The sequence below is a fragment of the Rutilus rutilus genome, assembly GCF_951802725.1.
Source record: "Rutilus rutilus genome assembly, chromosome: 23".
NCBI lineage: Eukaryota > Metazoa > Chordata > Actinopteri > Cypriniformes > Leuciscidae > Rutilus > Rutilus rutilus.
The window spans coordinates 5,518,170-5,534,510 of NC_140233.1; the positions used below are offsets into that span (position 1 = coordinate 5,518,170).

The 16,341-nt window shown below is 38.3% G+C and overlaps 1 protein-coding gene across 3 annotated transcripts in view; it reads right to left on the bottom strand.

The window, feature by feature from the left end:
- Positions 1 to 16,341, bottom strand: part of ankrd26 (ankyrin repeat domain containing 26) — a 38,941-nt gene that overhangs the window by 9,331 nt on the left and 13,269 nt on the right. For all 3 annotated transcript variants that reach the window (XM_084397326.1, XM_084397328.1, XM_084397327.1), the window contains 17 exons: positions 16,204 to 16,281; positions 16,037 to 16,110; positions 14,904 to 15,674; positions 12,513 to 12,736; positions 9,515 to 9,712; positions 9,074 to 9,104; positions 8,459 to 8,600; positions 8,129 to 8,342; positions 7,691 to 7,874; positions 7,456 to 7,602; positions 5,720 to 6,688; positions 4,415 to 4,567; positions 4,058 to 4,233; positions 2,411 to 2,504; positions 2,118 to 2,144; positions 1,670 to 1,747; positions 1,434 to 1,568 (listed from right to left, as the gene is read on the bottom strand). In XM_084397326.1, the coding sequence (XP_084253452.1) occupies positions 1,434 to 1,568; positions 1,670 to 1,747; positions 2,118 to 2,144; positions 2,411 to 2,504; positions 4,058 to 4,233; positions 4,415 to 4,567; positions 5,720 to 6,688; positions 7,456 to 7,602; positions 7,691 to 7,874; positions 8,129 to 8,342; positions 8,459 to 8,600; positions 9,074 to 9,104; positions 9,515 to 9,712; positions 12,513 to 12,736; positions 14,904 to 15,674; positions 16,037 to 16,110; positions 16,204 to 16,281 (3,695 nt within the window). The remainder of the gene's footprint in view (positions 1 to 1,433; positions 1,569 to 1,669; positions 1,748 to 2,117; positions 2,145 to 2,410; positions 2,505 to 4,057; positions 4,234 to 4,414; positions 4,568 to 5,719; positions 6,689 to 7,455; positions 7,603 to 7,690; positions 7,875 to 8,128; positions 8,343 to 8,458; positions 8,601 to 9,073; positions 9,105 to 9,514; positions 9,713 to 12,512; positions 12,737 to 14,903; positions 15,675 to 16,036; positions 16,111 to 16,203; positions 16,282 to 16,341) is intronic.

A 16,341-nucleotide genomic window follows, 5' to 3' on the forward strand; every position in this document is an offset into this window, starting at 1 on the left:
ACTGAACAATTAATAAATTAATCTGAGCTCATTTTTCCTGCTGTCTATGTCGAAGTCTCAAGATATTTCAGATATCTTGAATATATAAATGAGAGCTTATTTTACTATCTGTGTCTGTCAAAGATTTTCATTTGTAATTTGCAATTAATTCTGAACACCATGATTTAGCTTTTTCAAGTGTGTTTGGTTTGGGTTAGAGCACTTTTAGATACACTAACACTTTAGAACTGGAGTTGATGCCCTGACATACATAAAATAAATGTTTTTATTTTGTGTCTGTACAGTTGCTTTTGAATAGCTGCCTATGATGGTCAAATTGACCTGCGAACATCACAAACGTAATAGTAATTTTGTTTGTATATGTCAAAAAAAAAAAACACCAGCATGTTGAAACTTTGCATGCATGTTCATGATGATAAATGCGAAAAAGTCACACAAAAAAAATAAAATAAAATAAAAGATTTAATATTATTTCAGGTAGCTTGAAAAAATAAATGATAGGTAATTTTTACCATCTGTGGCTGACAAAATATTTTTCTGTATTGAAATAAGTGTGGAAAACCACATTTTTTAGCTTCATAAGGTAGTAAACAAATAAAATAAAGTATAACCAAGAAATGTTATTATTTTGGGTCCGTACAGTTGCCTTAGAGCGTTAAAATATGACCCGAACATCACGAAAGTAACAGTAATTTTGTTTGTATATGTCAAAAAAAAACACCAAAAAACTTTGCATGCATTTTCATGATGATAAATGAGAAAAAGTCACAAAATATCAAGAAAAAAAACATAGGTTAACCAGTATTTCCAGCAACTATAAAATCTAAACGGGTCAAACTGACCCGCAACATAACACAAGGGTTAAAGAAGTCTCTTCTGCTCACCAAGGCGGCATTTATTTGATCAAAAATACAGTAAAAACTGAAATATTGTGAAATATTATTTGAAAAATTTAAATAACTGTTTTCTATTTGAATATATGTTAAAATGTAATTTATTCCTGTGATCAAAGCTGATCAAATCCTTCAGATATCATTCTAATATTCTAATATGCTGATTTGCTGCTCCACAAGCATTTCTGATTAATATCAAATGTTGGATTTTTTTGATGAAAAGCATTTATTTTAAATATTTTGTAACATTATAAATGTGTTTACTGTCACTTTTAATCAACTGAATGCATCTCTGCTTAATAAAAAAAAATATATAAAAAATATTACTGATTAAAAATCTTATATCCATTCCAAACTAAAACAACAAACATTCAAGGGCATGTTACATGTAAATCATCCATTTCCATGTGCTAACTGAGCTTTTTTGATTGAGTCACTAAACATTATTATTATATAAACATGCAGACTTATTTTAATAAAAAATATAAGGTGTTAAGTAACACATTTTGGATTGACATTATTATTATTATTTGGATGGACCTGATTGGTCAGCTCTCCTTTCTCTTTCTCCAGCTCAGAGAGGCGGAGTCCCAGTCGTGAGCGGCCCTTTAGCTCCTCCTCCCACAGAGTTTGTGAGTCCTGGGCATTATGGGATAGCATACTCTGCTTCTGCACCTGGAGAGGAGGACCACAATTAAACAAACAGTTTTTATAGTATCTTCCTATAGCTTTGCATTGTTCATCAAGATCAGTGACACGTTTGTTATGAAGTGTACCTCTCGGTTGAGCTGTTCTTCTAGCGTCATCTTACTGCTCTGCAGGTTTGTGACGAGATCTTCCAAACGATTCCTGACCTGAGAACATCACAGGGGTCAATACGCAACAGGATCTTACCTATTAGTTAACTACTTCATGCAGATCTAGATCTATTTTTAATCTAAGCACTTTAGATCCCAGAAACCAGAGATAGAAAAGGCAGAAAGGGAGTTTACAGACAAATGAAAGTCGAATCAAATCTGGCAAAAAGACCACCACCAAAACAGAGAAAATACCCCCGCTAACAAACCGACTAGAGAAAAGCAATAAAGTATACAGAACACTTGTTACAAGTGTAATCACAGTAAGATTTTAGGTCTAGATTAGAAGAGCTGTAATTCACAGTAAAGAAAATCAATCAATAAAGGGAGTTGCTAGAATCACAGCTAGAAGTTTGATGATACCAACCCCTTCTCCAGGTGATGAGCCTGATAGCTGTGAAAACAGTGACTATACCATCAGTTTACATGAAATCTCCTCTCCGACTGACTCACATGTACGGTCGCCTTATTCCTGCACTGACCAGGGTTAATCTAAAGTCAGATGTGAAGCTCAGATGACTTAAGACGGTGAAACGAGGTTCTGACGGGATTAATGTCTAAATCTACCGTCATCAGTCGAGTCAGGACACTTGTGCTTCACAAACTAGAGGTCCGGCTCGACCCCTGACCACTAACTGAGCGATATTTGAGCGAACTCACCACAGCCCCCTCCTGAACGCCCTTCTGCAGCGCTTCAATGCGGTTGCTCTGCTGTTTGGTCGTGGCCTCCAGTCTGGCGTTCTCGATCTCTAACCTGTGGAGATGTCAAAATCTCATCAACTATTTTCACCCATTAATGATCAGTTCAATATTTATATAAATTTCATATAATATTCATATACAATAACTTTAAATTATGCGATAAATAACATGAATACGATTATAAATATATTCTTATTTATATAATATTAATATTTAATAACTTAATAGTATGCAATAAATAACTATTTAAATACGTATATATGAATTTATTTCATTATATTAATTTCAATATTATGCAATAAAGTACTTATATATATATATATATATATATATATATATATATATATATATATATATATATATATATATATATATATATATGCATATATATATATATATATATATATATTCATATAATATTTATATTAATTTCATATAATATTCATATCCAATAACTTAATAGCATACAATAAATGACACTACTGAAATACTTCAATATGAACATAAATACATTAATGTAATATTAATATATCATATCATATAATATTTATATTCCTACCTCTATTATAATGGTACTATTTTTCCATTTATATTTTATTTTTATTATAAATATATATATACAATATTTGTTTTCTATAATAAACTGTTTGATTGTGATCCCTGATGTCACTTCCACAAGTAAAATTATTTAAATTAAATCAACATTATTAAACTTAAATCATGTATTATGTTGAAGTTCCAAATAAAGTGACAGGCTGAGTCCGAAATCGCCCCCTAGTAGGGGTGTAACAATATATCGCAATACAAAAATGCAACAATATGTATCGTGGATGGTGACAATATGTATTGTGTATATTTCACCCAAAATAAAAATGACTGTGTGAGAAAAATTTCATGTTTCGAGTTTTAGTCTCAGTTTATTATAATGTATAATAATGCAATGGGGGAATATTTGTGGGTCCCGGCAATGCCAAATGTCTTATGTTACCAGTAAACACTACATTATTTTAAATATATCTAGTCTGTGAAAGAGTGCAAGCATATTCATCTAAAATAATTCTGTATTTTCAGCTTCAGAATCATCAATATTGTTATTCTGGTCTCACTATTGTCCTGTGCATTGGGTTTCAGCACCAAGTCCAAGCCTATTCATTTAGGATTTAAATAAACAGTACATTTTTTGTTAACCTTTAATCATATGTCTTGGAGTATCGCAATAATATCATATCATGAGTTCAGTATCGTGATATGTATCGAATCGTGATATGAGGGTATCGTTACACCCCTACCCCCTATACCCTCATATATAAATATAAAATGTATTGCAGGTCATATAGGGCACTATTTGAGGGGACAGCCATTTGTAGTGGTGTCCGAAACCATAGTGGACTTTATTGAGTGCACTCATTCTATCCCACACTGCACCGCAATAACGAGTGTACAGCCGATGTATGCTCAACGACTGTCTGAATTCGCTCACTCGTTTTCATTCACTCCTTCGAGTGAACAGTATCAGTGGACTAACGTAGGGAATAGTGAACGAGGGATTAGGGGGCGATTTCGGATTCAGCCACAGTGTTCTTTGCAGACCCTGATTAACTGCACCTCTGCACCGCCTCCTCCAGCTGTCGAATGGTTTGCTCTTTGCCTGTAGAAGCAGATAGCGCCTCCTCTAGTTTCTGAGCGGTACTGCAGGCTTCTCGCTCCTTATCGTCCAGAGAGCTCTTCAGGTGGCTGATGCGTCTCTCGGCCTGGACGTACACTTCTTCAGACTCCTGCAGCTGGAATTCAACAGAAAGTATAAGAGCAAACGAATCAAACAAAATTCGTTTGAATGGCCTACATAAGAACCTATATTTGTCTATGGCGACTTCATATATTTAATTAATGAATATGCATGCAGAAAATAATGAATGAACATATATTGTTCCTGATATAGTAGTAATAGGAAGTAAAGGGTACCTTGGCCTTCAATCGGTCCATGTCCTTGAGTGTGCGCGCCTTCTCTTCCTCGAGGTCGTTGCGGTACCGCGTGTTGACCTCCAGAGAGGCCTCACACATGGACAGCTTCTTCAGACTGTCGGCCAGTTCCTGCTGCAGCTGTCGAAGAGAGGTCTGCAAACACACAACATAGCTTCATTCTCTCATTGGATCATCTTCCTTTTACATTATATCACACTGCGTCTACACCGGATGTGTGTACCGTGTTGAGAGGTTGCTTGCCTACATTTCAAGTGCCCATTCAGCTGACCAATGACATTTTATTTTATTATATTTAAGACGTGTTTCTTCTTGTAGATTTTTATTATTATTATTGTCTTATTTTATACTTTTATATACAGCGCACTACTGTTCAAAAGTTTAGGGTCAGTAGCATCTTCTTCTGCTCACAAAGTCTGCATTTATTTGATCGAAAATACAGTAAAAACAGTAATATTGTGAAACTTTTTGAATATATTTTAAAATGTCATTTTTAAGCAAAGCTGAATTTTTTGCATAATTACTCCAGTCTTCAGTGTCACATGATCCTTCAGAAATCATTCTCATATTTTAATATTAAGCAGTTTTGCTGCTTAATTATTTTTAAGGAAACTGATGCATTTTTTTCAAGGACTCTTTGGTGAATAGAAAGTTTAAAAGAACAGCATTTATTTGAAATAGAAATCTTTTGTAACATTATAAATGTTGTTCCTGTCATTTCAATTGAATGTGTCCTTGCTGAATAGAAGTATTTATTTTGAATACTTCAAATAACTTTTGAATGGTGTATACGAAGAGTTCAGATGCAAAAGCCTCCAAGTGCCATCTGAAATTTTCTTCTAGAATGATAATTTTGATCAAACTCGTATATTTAAGTTCAATAATTTCACTTTAATGGCAATGCAAATTACCTATTAATTGTCATTTAAGTGAAATTACTTAACTTAAATATACAAGCTTTATAAAAATGATCATTCTAGAAGAAAATTTCAGATGGCACTTAGAGGCTTTTGCATCTGAACTCTTCATATATTATATTATGAATGAATTAGTATATGTACATTTTAGTCATTTAGTCATGTGTAAAATTATTTTGCTATTGTAAATTAAACTATGCAAAATCAGTTTCATACCAATGAATATCTGAAAATAAAGTTGGATTTCATTTCAATGTTTTTTAACAGTAGTGTTTCTGTCACTCTTCATAAAGGAAATGAATATGCAAACTGAAATAGTATGCATATTAATTGGCTTCTTTAAAAAAGAAGCCATTCTCTGTGTCTCTACCTCTCTCTCAGCTTTCTCCTGCTCTAGTTTGTAGTTCTGCTCTCTCAGCTCGCCATTCGTCCTCGCCAGCTCTTTGCTTCTCTCCTCCACCAGTTGGACTCTCTCCTCTCCGTCCGCACGTAACTGGTTCAGCATTTCGGCAAAGTTTTGATGCACATCTGTTACAGCTTTGTCCTTCGCCGAGCCCTTGTTGAGTGCCTCCTCCAGCTGCTGTCGTAGCAGCGCGCCCTCGCTCTGAGCCTGGGCCAGACGCTCCTGCAATGCTTCCAGTTTGGCTCCGGCACGGCTTGCCAGCTCCCGTTCGCTCAGTACCGTGGCCTCCTGTTCTTTGAGTTTGGCCTGGGCCTGGTCTTTCTCCCGGGCCAGAGTCTCCAACAGCACGGCCTTCTCCGCGATGGTCAGAGAGTTGCGGTGACACTCGTTCTCCAGGCTGTTGGCACGCGCCTCGGCCTTGCTGAGTTTCTGGGAGAGGGACTGGATGGTGTCCCGCTGGGTGCTGGACTCAAAGATGTGTTTTTCCTGCGTACGCTGATGCTCCTCACGGTCTCGCTGGAGTGTGCGCTCTGCATCCGTGCGGGACGCCTGACATCTCTCGGCCTCCTGTAGCGCCGCCTGCAGTCGTGCCCTGCTCGCCTCCGCCTCGGCCTCCAGTTGCTGCCTCACCTGCCTCTCGTGCTCCAGTTTAGCTGTGATCACTGAGCATTCGGCCTTCAGCGCGCCGAGCTGCCCGTTGTACTGGAACACGGTCTGGGCCAAGGCCTCCTCGCTCAGTTTCATGTCCCTGCGTGTGTCCTCCAGTCTCTCTCGTAGAGCGTCTCTCTCCTCCGCCAGTCGTGACTCTTCTTGCCGGCTGTGACACTGCGAGCGGTCCAGCTCGGCCCGAGAGCTGTTCAACTCATCCTGAAGGGCTCGGTTTTGTTGCATCAACTCTCGCTCACGGTCCGATGCTTCTGTTAGCTGGGACATGGCCTGAGAACATCAGTAATTAACATGCGACAAACATATTTTAGCATTGTTTTAAAACGAATCCTTAAAACAGTACGTGGCTTGATTGCACTGGAGTGATCGGCTCTATAACACGGGAAGTTAATGCCTAAGTGCAGGTCATTAGGACAAAGCCTGAAAATCTGACCAATCACGTGTCAGAAAACAGGATTAGAGCAGTTGGGTTACAGAGAAGATCTGCTGAATGCTATAAATTCACTGCTTATATTTGGTAAACTTAATTCATATTAACATATTTTATTAAATAAGGGAAGAGGGGAATTGTAATTTAAATATTTAAATATGAGCAGTTTTCAGATTTAGGTAGGCCTACATTGGTAATTTGATCTAAATTATTTTCATATTCTTCATGGTTTCTTAGATGGGATGGACTAAAGCTGCAAAGCAATGATGTCACTGCTTATTTGACTGTAAAGCTATGATGTCACTGCCTATGTGATCATAAAGACATGACCACTGATTTTGGGAATTTGTTCTCAGTTATGCTCATATTCTTTATGGTTTCTTAAATGGGATGTGATATAAGATGCAGAGCTATGACATCACTGCATATTTGACTGTTAAGCTATGACGTCACTACATACATGTGGCTGTAAAGAGATTACATCACTGCATATGTGACTGCATGCATTTGTTATTCGCAATGAATTTACTGACTGATTTCCTGACATTTCTAAATATTCCCCGGCAAACACACATAAAGCTGGTAATATCTGCGGTGAGAGCGGTACCTCATTGCTCTTGTTGAGGTTTCGGAGGTTCTCCTCCTCAATGTCCTGCTGCTTACGCAGGTGGTTGTTGAGCAACTCCTCGTGTAGGGCGCGAGCACTGCGCTCGTGAGAGAGGAGACGCTGAGACTCGTCTCTATCCTCCTCAAGCTAAACATACAAACACACACACATACAAACTGTTATGCGCTGGCTTTACCAGCAGGGGCCTGTAAAATCTAAGTCTGCTGCTGTTGACCTGTTTGATGCTGTTCTTCAGGGCTCTGATCTCCAGTTCCAGACTCCGGACTTTCAGCTCGGCTTTGTGACGCTCCTCGGCCTCGGCCCGCTGCTGCTCCTCTTTCCTCTGCAGCTGCTCACGGGTTTTATTATACAGCATGACAGCGCTTTGATGCTTTTCCTGTTCCTGTCTCAAAAGGAACCTTTCATGTGAAGAGAGAGAGAGAGAGAGAGAGAGAGAAGAGAGAGAGAAAGAGAGAGAGAGAGAGAGAGAGAGAGAGAAGAGAGAGGAGAGAGAGAAAGAGAGAGAAAGAGAGAGAGAGAGAGAGAGAGAGAGAGAGAGAGAGAGAGAGAGAGAAGAGAGAGAAGAGAGAGAAGAGAGAGAGAGAGTCAATGGCACTGTTCCAAACCCTGGTGAGCATCTGACCTCCTTCCACATGCATTGAGTTGAGCTCACTTGAGATTGTTCATGTCCGTTTCCAGCTCCAGTCTGAGATGTTCTAGGCTGGACTTGCTGCCTCTGATCTCATCCAGCAGGATCTTGAGCTCGTTGCGTTCTTGCTCCAGCTGAGAGGTTTTATCCGCCAGACGACTGTGCCTGTCTCTCTCCCTCTGGATTGTGCGCTCATACTCATGAAACATGTTTTGTAGTTTCACTACGCTCACTGAGTCTGCAGGGTGGACATAAGACTTAAGTTAAACTTAAGCAAACATCTTAATTTGCTGGACACCTGATTATAGGTAACCTAATAGTTTATTACCAGCTGACTGGATCAGAGCGACTCACCCATAAAGCTCGAGTCGAGCTGTTTGAAGAGCAGAGATGCGTTGCGGTATCCAGATACTGGAGTGTCCAGCTCTTCAGTGGCTGTGTCAGAAGACTGGGTGAGATCTTCGAAATCATCCGCCATGTCCAGCTCTCCAGTGCTCTGCATAGGAGACAATAAAAGTCAATAAAACAATGAGTATCCTGTGTTAAAGTCACCATAACACCAATTTTTTTTTTTAATTATTGGAAAATTGCAGTATTTATTATAAATGAATTATCTGTGCACATAATTTTTTTAATTCATGTGCCCTTGTAATCTTTCATCAAAATCCCCTTCCTCTTGCAGCGACATCTCTTCTCTGATGGCGTTTACTGGCGCGAATACAGGGCAACCTGTCACTCACATCAGATCGACCAATAGCAAACCACAACCATCCAATCAATTCCCTCCATTCCATTTGTTTTTGTCCCAGAAGTCATTTCATTAAGATATACGTCACAATAGGGAATGAAAAACTATTGCAAATTCATACTGACAAATATTTTTCAACTTCTTATTCTCAAAGGTGCGTCTGACCTTTGTAGTGTTGAAACAAACACTACAGGTGTTACCTCATCAAGAAAGAAATTCACCTGCTCTTTCTTACGCCTTGAAGACGGAGACCTGCCAGAACAGAAGGGTAAGGAAGAGAAAACATGATTTTAGACAAGTTTATCTTTAATCAGACAACAACAGTCCACCGGAGAGCAAGTGTGGTGCTCTAAAATGAAGATATAATGCAGTATTCGCTTAAAAAATGTAAATGTTATAACAAGGCCTGAATGGAATCTGCACTCTTTTCATTTGTTTTCTACACTGATTGTTGGGAAAAGTTGTGGAATTTTGTTGAATGATTTACACTTCATTTTCATCATTAGCTAAAAGACTTATCAAATTATTTGGTAGAATTCTATGGGCACAGATTCTGTACAGGCCAAGTTATACTTGTGTTGCTGCTGCAACACTGCAACATATAAAAATCAATATTTTATAATGAAGCTGCATTAAAAAGCATGTAAATACTGCATGTATACCTCCTGTCCTCCTCCGACAGCTCACTTAAAGTACTATCATCAAAGACAGACTCGAGGTCTCCGTTATGGCGGGTCGCAGGCCGGGAGGGTTTTCCCTGCAGCGGGGGAGCTACACAGAGATTTCTCGCTTGGCTACCTACAGTTTTCTTTTCCTCCTCCTTTTCATCTTCCTCACCATGTGGTGGTGCCCTGTCAGTACTGGAGGTACACAGATCTCAACATGAAGTTGAAATGAAAGATTTAACTAGAATAAACAAATGTCAACTTCACAGCCTCCACCTGGGAAACACCCAGAAAAGAAATAGATGATACCAGAAGCAAAATCAGAGCGTCAGCAAAGACCTGATGGCTATTTCTGCTGTGTTTTCATAAGAATGAAACATAACAGACGGACAAATAAAAAATATAACACAATAGTTGTACACCATGGCTACAGACTTTGTTTTTGATCGCATGCATATTCATTAAAAATAGAATAAAATAAAAAATCTATCAGGCTGTTTGCTGAAAGTGTCCTCAGTAATTGTTTTTCCCGTAATGTTTGAAGCTCTGTTTAAGCACACAGGATATAAGGAATTCCAAAATAAAATAAAATAAAATAGAAGCATAGTTCTTAAATAGCTATGTTTCCATCCAACTATTTTTATGCAAATTTTGGGATATCGCATAAAAAAAATAAAAAAAAACACTGGATGGAAACACCAAAAAGCGCTAAAGATTCTAAAAATGTGCATAAAAATATATATTTGCGCTCAACTGGGGCACTTTTTTTATCCGATAAGAAGACACAAACTACAATGGAACCACATTTACCTAATAAATCCCTCGATGTGCAACAAAAAAACTCAAAGGATGTGATTGGATATCTGAACTAACCAGTGGACCAATCGCAAAATGTTTGTTTGGTCATTCTGAAATGCCTGAGCCAAAGTCTGTCTTCAGAATGATTTAGTTTAATGTGTCTCACACGATTGCGTTCCTAAACACTAGGCATCCGAACGGTCATTTGGGATGTACAAAAAATGAGTGGCTTCCCCCGATTGCAGCAGCTTCCATTTTTATTACAGATATTTTCCACCAATTTTTTCCACCAGGAAGTGACGATTTTTTTTCTTGAACGCATGGAACTGAAAGGCTGCTTTATTTTATGCGATATTCCCATTTTGTGCACAAGTTAAAGCCCATGTTGCAGGTTTTTTTTTAATTTATTATTATTAATATAACCTTGTATGAAAATACCATATGAAAAGTAAATGCAGGATTAAAAATTGTTTTGCAAGACATAAGGGCACAAATTTAATACAAAACATGACAGTTTCCTTGACCGTGTTGAAAAAACGCTTTTTTTCACCATCGCGTCATATGACGTCACATGAGGGAGTCGTTTGCCGGCTCTGCGTTCGCTCAGTGCGGAGCATAGATATAAACACTAGATGTCGCCTTGTATACGGCAGTTCATTGGAACATTTAGCATTCAATCAAATATTCTAAAAGATGTATTATTAATAATAATGTTATTTCAACATAATATTTCGTTATTTCGACATAATATGTGTGCGTGCAACAAGCAAGATATGCATTTGTAAATCTGGTGACACGCGTGCATTGATTTTTTTATTAATAAACTAGTGTTTTCTTACAGTGTCGACTCGGCTGCAAAGATGAAGTTGACGATCACCATATTCATAGTGAACGCGCGAGAGAAATGCACATAATGGATTACATAATCAGAGCCTTTTTCTTTTCGTTTTGAATTATTTCGTTTAAAGACATTTCAAGCTTTGTGTATTTGATGTATTTCTCATGTCTGTGTGAGGCATACACTGAGTTTCGTTAAGTTAGGATGAGATGCGCTCCAGTTCACGTGCAATGCAAGTGACCGCGTGGGCGCCTCCATGATTATATTGTCTGTTCGTTATATTTGCTTCTTATTAATTAGGCCTAAATCCAGGCAATTGTTTGATGAAAAAATGATTAAAATTAAGATAGAATTTATACAAAACGAAATTCACTTTAAAAAAGGCTTTAAACAGTTGACATTTTCACAAATTCCAGTGTCCTTCCACACCTCCATCCCCAGTTTGCAAGGAAGAAACAAGCCCTTGAGCCCACTGTATCCTTGTGCAAAACGTACACATACATAGGATTTGTGGAATTCTGTGTATAATAATCATGGATGTACTGTTTGAAGATTGACAGGGAGAGGACAAGCATACTATTAGGACTGTACTTACAGGTTACAAGCGCCACACTGTTTTTTTTTTATTAAAAAGTTTGTTTTAAAGTACAATTGGTAAAAAAAATCTAAAGTTAGGAACAACACAGCCAAAAGTGGGTATTGAGGAATGGATCAACTCCTGCATATTGTACATTTTAAACACAAGGGTTATTTTCAAATAATATCTAAAGAGTACAGCACATTCAGAATTAATTTTGGCGGTCCGCCGTCAGCATGTGGTTCGGCCGCCGGCGGGAAACATGACGCTCACGGATCCGTCAGAGATCACTTATTGTACATCTGTTTTACAAAATGTGCCTTGTCTTAATTTAATTCATTAACATATCCTACATAAACTTGTAATGTAATGCATTTATGTGTTTGTTATTAGTCTGCAACCGACACTTATTATTATTATTATTATAAATATAATATATTTGAGAGAATTTTCGCAATCCATTGCTTTCCTATTGTTTACTTTGACCGCTCTCCCTCATGTTACGTCACTTCCGGTTCGGCGGTTTTCAAATGCGGAAGTAAAATTCTCTCACAAAAACAACTCCAGAAGCCTAAATAGCGTTTTATAAGTACTGTATATGTTTATATTTAAATCTAGTTCCTACATTATTTTTCTATACATTGGCTTACTGGGTACTCTAACCTGCAACATGGGCTTTAAACTTGCAACTTTGGATGAAAGCACAGCTTATGTGATCGGACCAAAAAAGAAATTCTCCCTTCACATTAACTCCATCTACTGTAGTAATGTGACATATATACCTTCTTGGACTTCTTGACAGATGTCTGGGTGAAACACTACCCTCTCTTCCCAAAGACCTGCCGTCAGCCATCCCTTCCTGTTGAGGTTTTGGGTTCCCAGAGTTGGTGTCAGTTTTCTTCCCTTTTCCTTGATCAAGTTCAGCTCGTCCTCTGGATCCTCCAGAATCCCACAAAGCACTGGGCTGGTGTTCTCCCCTCATAACATCGGTCTGTTCCTTACCACCCTAAACAGAAGATATTAAGGAAAGACGATTCTCGATTTAAACCCACTTCTGGGAAATGTTAACGCATTTATCGATTTAGCCAATTGATCATGCAAAACATTCATATACAAATCACATAAAAGACAAAACTCAGCAAAAACACCACACAATACAGCATGTCTTCTTTTCTTATTTAAAAAGAAGCGCAAGCAACATAAAAACACTTCAAGCCAACATCAACGGAGAAGTTCCGACCACAGAGGGTTAAAAAACGGTGGTTGAAAACTCATCAGTTGAGACACATCATAAAAACACACACTAACACAAGTATGACAGATCTTCAGGGAGATGAGGAGAGATCTTCAGACAGCTGAAGGAAACCATCCTTGGCACACATGCACACGACAGATGAGGTGTGAACTGACGCCCATTTGTGGCTTCAGGTGAATCATTTGACACCAGTGCATAAAATTAACTGATAAATATTTAATAGAGTGACAGACTGAATTCAAGACAGGTGCTGGTCAGGTCACACTGACATCTTACAAACGTTAAGACAGATACAGGACAAGATGGAACAAGGGACCCCGTGAAATCAAGCTTTGTAGCCCATGTCTTTTAGCATAGTACTAACGGTTGAATCATTAAAGGGATACTCCACTTTTTTTTGGAAATAGGCTCATTTTACAACTCCCCCAGAGTTAAACAGTTGAGTTTTACCGTTTTCGAATCCATTCAGCCGATCTCCGGGTCTGGCGGTACCACTTTTAGCATAGCTTAGCATAGATCATTGAATCGGACAGGACCATTAGCATCTCTCTCAAAAAAATGACTAAAGAGTTTTGATATTTTTCCTATTTAAAACTTGACTCTTCTGTAGTTACATCGTGACTTTTCCGTCGGTCTTAGTACACGATGTAACTACAGAAGAGTCAAGTTTTAAATAGGAAAAATATCGAAACTCTTTGTTCATTTTTTTGAGAGAGATGCTAATGGTCCTGTCCGATTCAATGATCTATGCTAAGCTATGCTAAAAGTGGTACCGCCAGACCCGGAGTTCGGCTGAATGGATTCGAAAACGGTAAAACTCAACTGTTCAACTCTGGGGGAGTTGTAAAATGAGCCTATTTCCAAAAAAAAGTAGAGTATCCCTTTAATTGACTAATTTGCCGATGTAGCAGCATACTACTGTCTAAAACGTTTATTGTTGCACAATGTGAACTCGAATTGTTGCACTACGAACATTACGAACACAGCACAAATTAGGATTTGCTAGGATGTGGTGCAAATTAAAAGGTGGCTTTTATAAATATAAAAAACTAATAAAAATGCACATAATAAAATGACTAAAAAATTAAAATAAAATGAAAACTGAAAATATAAAAATAAAAGCCAATTCAAAATACTAACTTACCATTCAAAAATAATACAGATTTCATGGGGTCTTAAAATGCATGAAGAGTGCAAATGATTTGAAAACACTGGAATGAGTTGAAATGCTAGTATAAAAAACGCTGGCAAGACAATAGCTCCGTTTCAAAAACTAGCGTGCTGCCTTGCTTAATATACAGCCTCCTGCCTTCTAAGGCACAATGCAAACCATCATGAAACCTCACAAATGACTGATTTGAAGAATTTAAATAGGCAGCAAGTTCAGTTCTGTATAAAATGTGAATATTTACAAATGTACAATTACAACATTTAAATGTTTTTCTAAGTGCATGCATCACTTAGCATTTTGCTAAGTGTTAAAAGCATCGCACGATTTGCACCATAATCACATATTTAAAGATACAGTGTCAACTTAATGACAGATAATACGCTTTTAAAATACCCGTCTTTGGTAAAACAATGCATCTCTGAAAGCAGCATTTCAAACAGCCATTATCATGTTTATGATGCCTTAAAATACTGTCTAGGTAGGCAGCTCACTAGGTTTGGAACAGAGCTAATGATTAGCATAACCAGAGATAGGGAAGAGTTGTGCAATTTGGCTGGTCAGCGTCTGGTCAGTATTATAAGATGACAGCACAGACGGTTCTGTTTTTGAAGCTGGAGCTTTTTCCCCGGAGCTTTTAGACCTCATATTTTGAGTTTACATGAATGAAGAACAAAGAAGACAGAGAGGCAAAGCTGAAAGTCTTCATTTGTTATAAAGGTTTATCTGAGACTCCTCCCGGGGTCCTACCTCAAGTCTGGACTTCCACAGGCCCTCGTCAACCTCGTCGGAGTCAGACGAAAGCACTTCTAGAATTTTAGGTGGGACTTTCAGCTCATTCTCAGCAAGTAATGGGGGTCTGTAAAGTTCTTCAGGTTCTTCTTCTACACCAAATCCAGATTCTTGTTGACAGTTTTCTTTGCTTTCACTATTAGCTCCCTCATTATCATCAGTGCCATCTGCTCGGTTCTCTGGCTGCTGGGCCTCATACGTAAGGGATTCTGGGATGATTTGAGGGTTGTGTTGACCACTGGGAAGCTCTGCATCGCTGACCTCAACACTAACCGTGCGGTGGACGCTTTCGGACTGTGAGTCCTCCAGGCCTGACTCTCTCTGCTCAGGGATGGGCAAAAGTATGGCACTTCTCGCCCGGGTGGTGGGCCGCACAATTGGCTCTCCCTCTTCCTCACTGGAATCATCCTCATCCACTTCCTTTTCCACCTCTTTTATTTCCTCTTCATCTTTCTGTTGTGCTTGTTGCCATTCCTGCTCCAAAAGGTCATCCGGTTCCTTGTGCTCCAGTTCTCCGAACTTCTCTTTTAGTTCAGCAGCCACATTTTTGTATTGGGACTTGGTCTCCTTTTTTTCAGTCTCCACCCAGATTTTCTCATAGCGTTCCTCCCAGGGAATCTCATCCATTTTCTCATCTTGTTCGTCCTCTCTAGGAGAGGTTGGGAGCTTCAACGGTTCATTAGATGGCTTATTTATGTTTACAGAAGACGTTTGTAATGCCTCTCTTGCCTTTATTTGCATAATTGGACAAAAGAATAGAATTAACAATGAAAAACTAGAACAAGTCTGGTTAACAAGGACGTCAGACCAAGCTTAGGACACAAGCACGTGACTCGTGCCAACATTTAAAACTGTATCACTGTCACAAACACCACTTTTAACTAAAATAATGCACAAAGGAAGCACATGGTGACATTAAAGACCAAATCCACTGAAGACAAAACACACATCACTGTAGTTTCCATTTTGGCACATAGTTTGCAGACATTTTCAATAATGCAATGCTTAACCAGGTTTTCAGTTTTATTTATTCATTTATTTAAAATTGGCAGAAACTCTTCCATAGAGTTTGTTGAATGAATTACACCCACCTGATCTGCATTTTCACTTGCGTCAGAGCTGTTTTCACTCTCATCATCTTCAGCTTTGGGTTCCTGCTGATGAACTGAAGAGAAATTCAGACACATTACTAAACAATATGAAACAGTGAACAGTGTACTGAACCCTGAATGTTCATCTTTACATTAAAGAGATTTACCTGCGTTGGGCTCAGTGACGTTTGGCAGTGAATTTGTTGTCTTGGCTGGACTGGAGGTGTCTGTATCCCAGTCTGATTCTGTGTATCAATAAACCATTTACTCAGAAAATCACCTAGAAATGTTGATATGTTTCATTA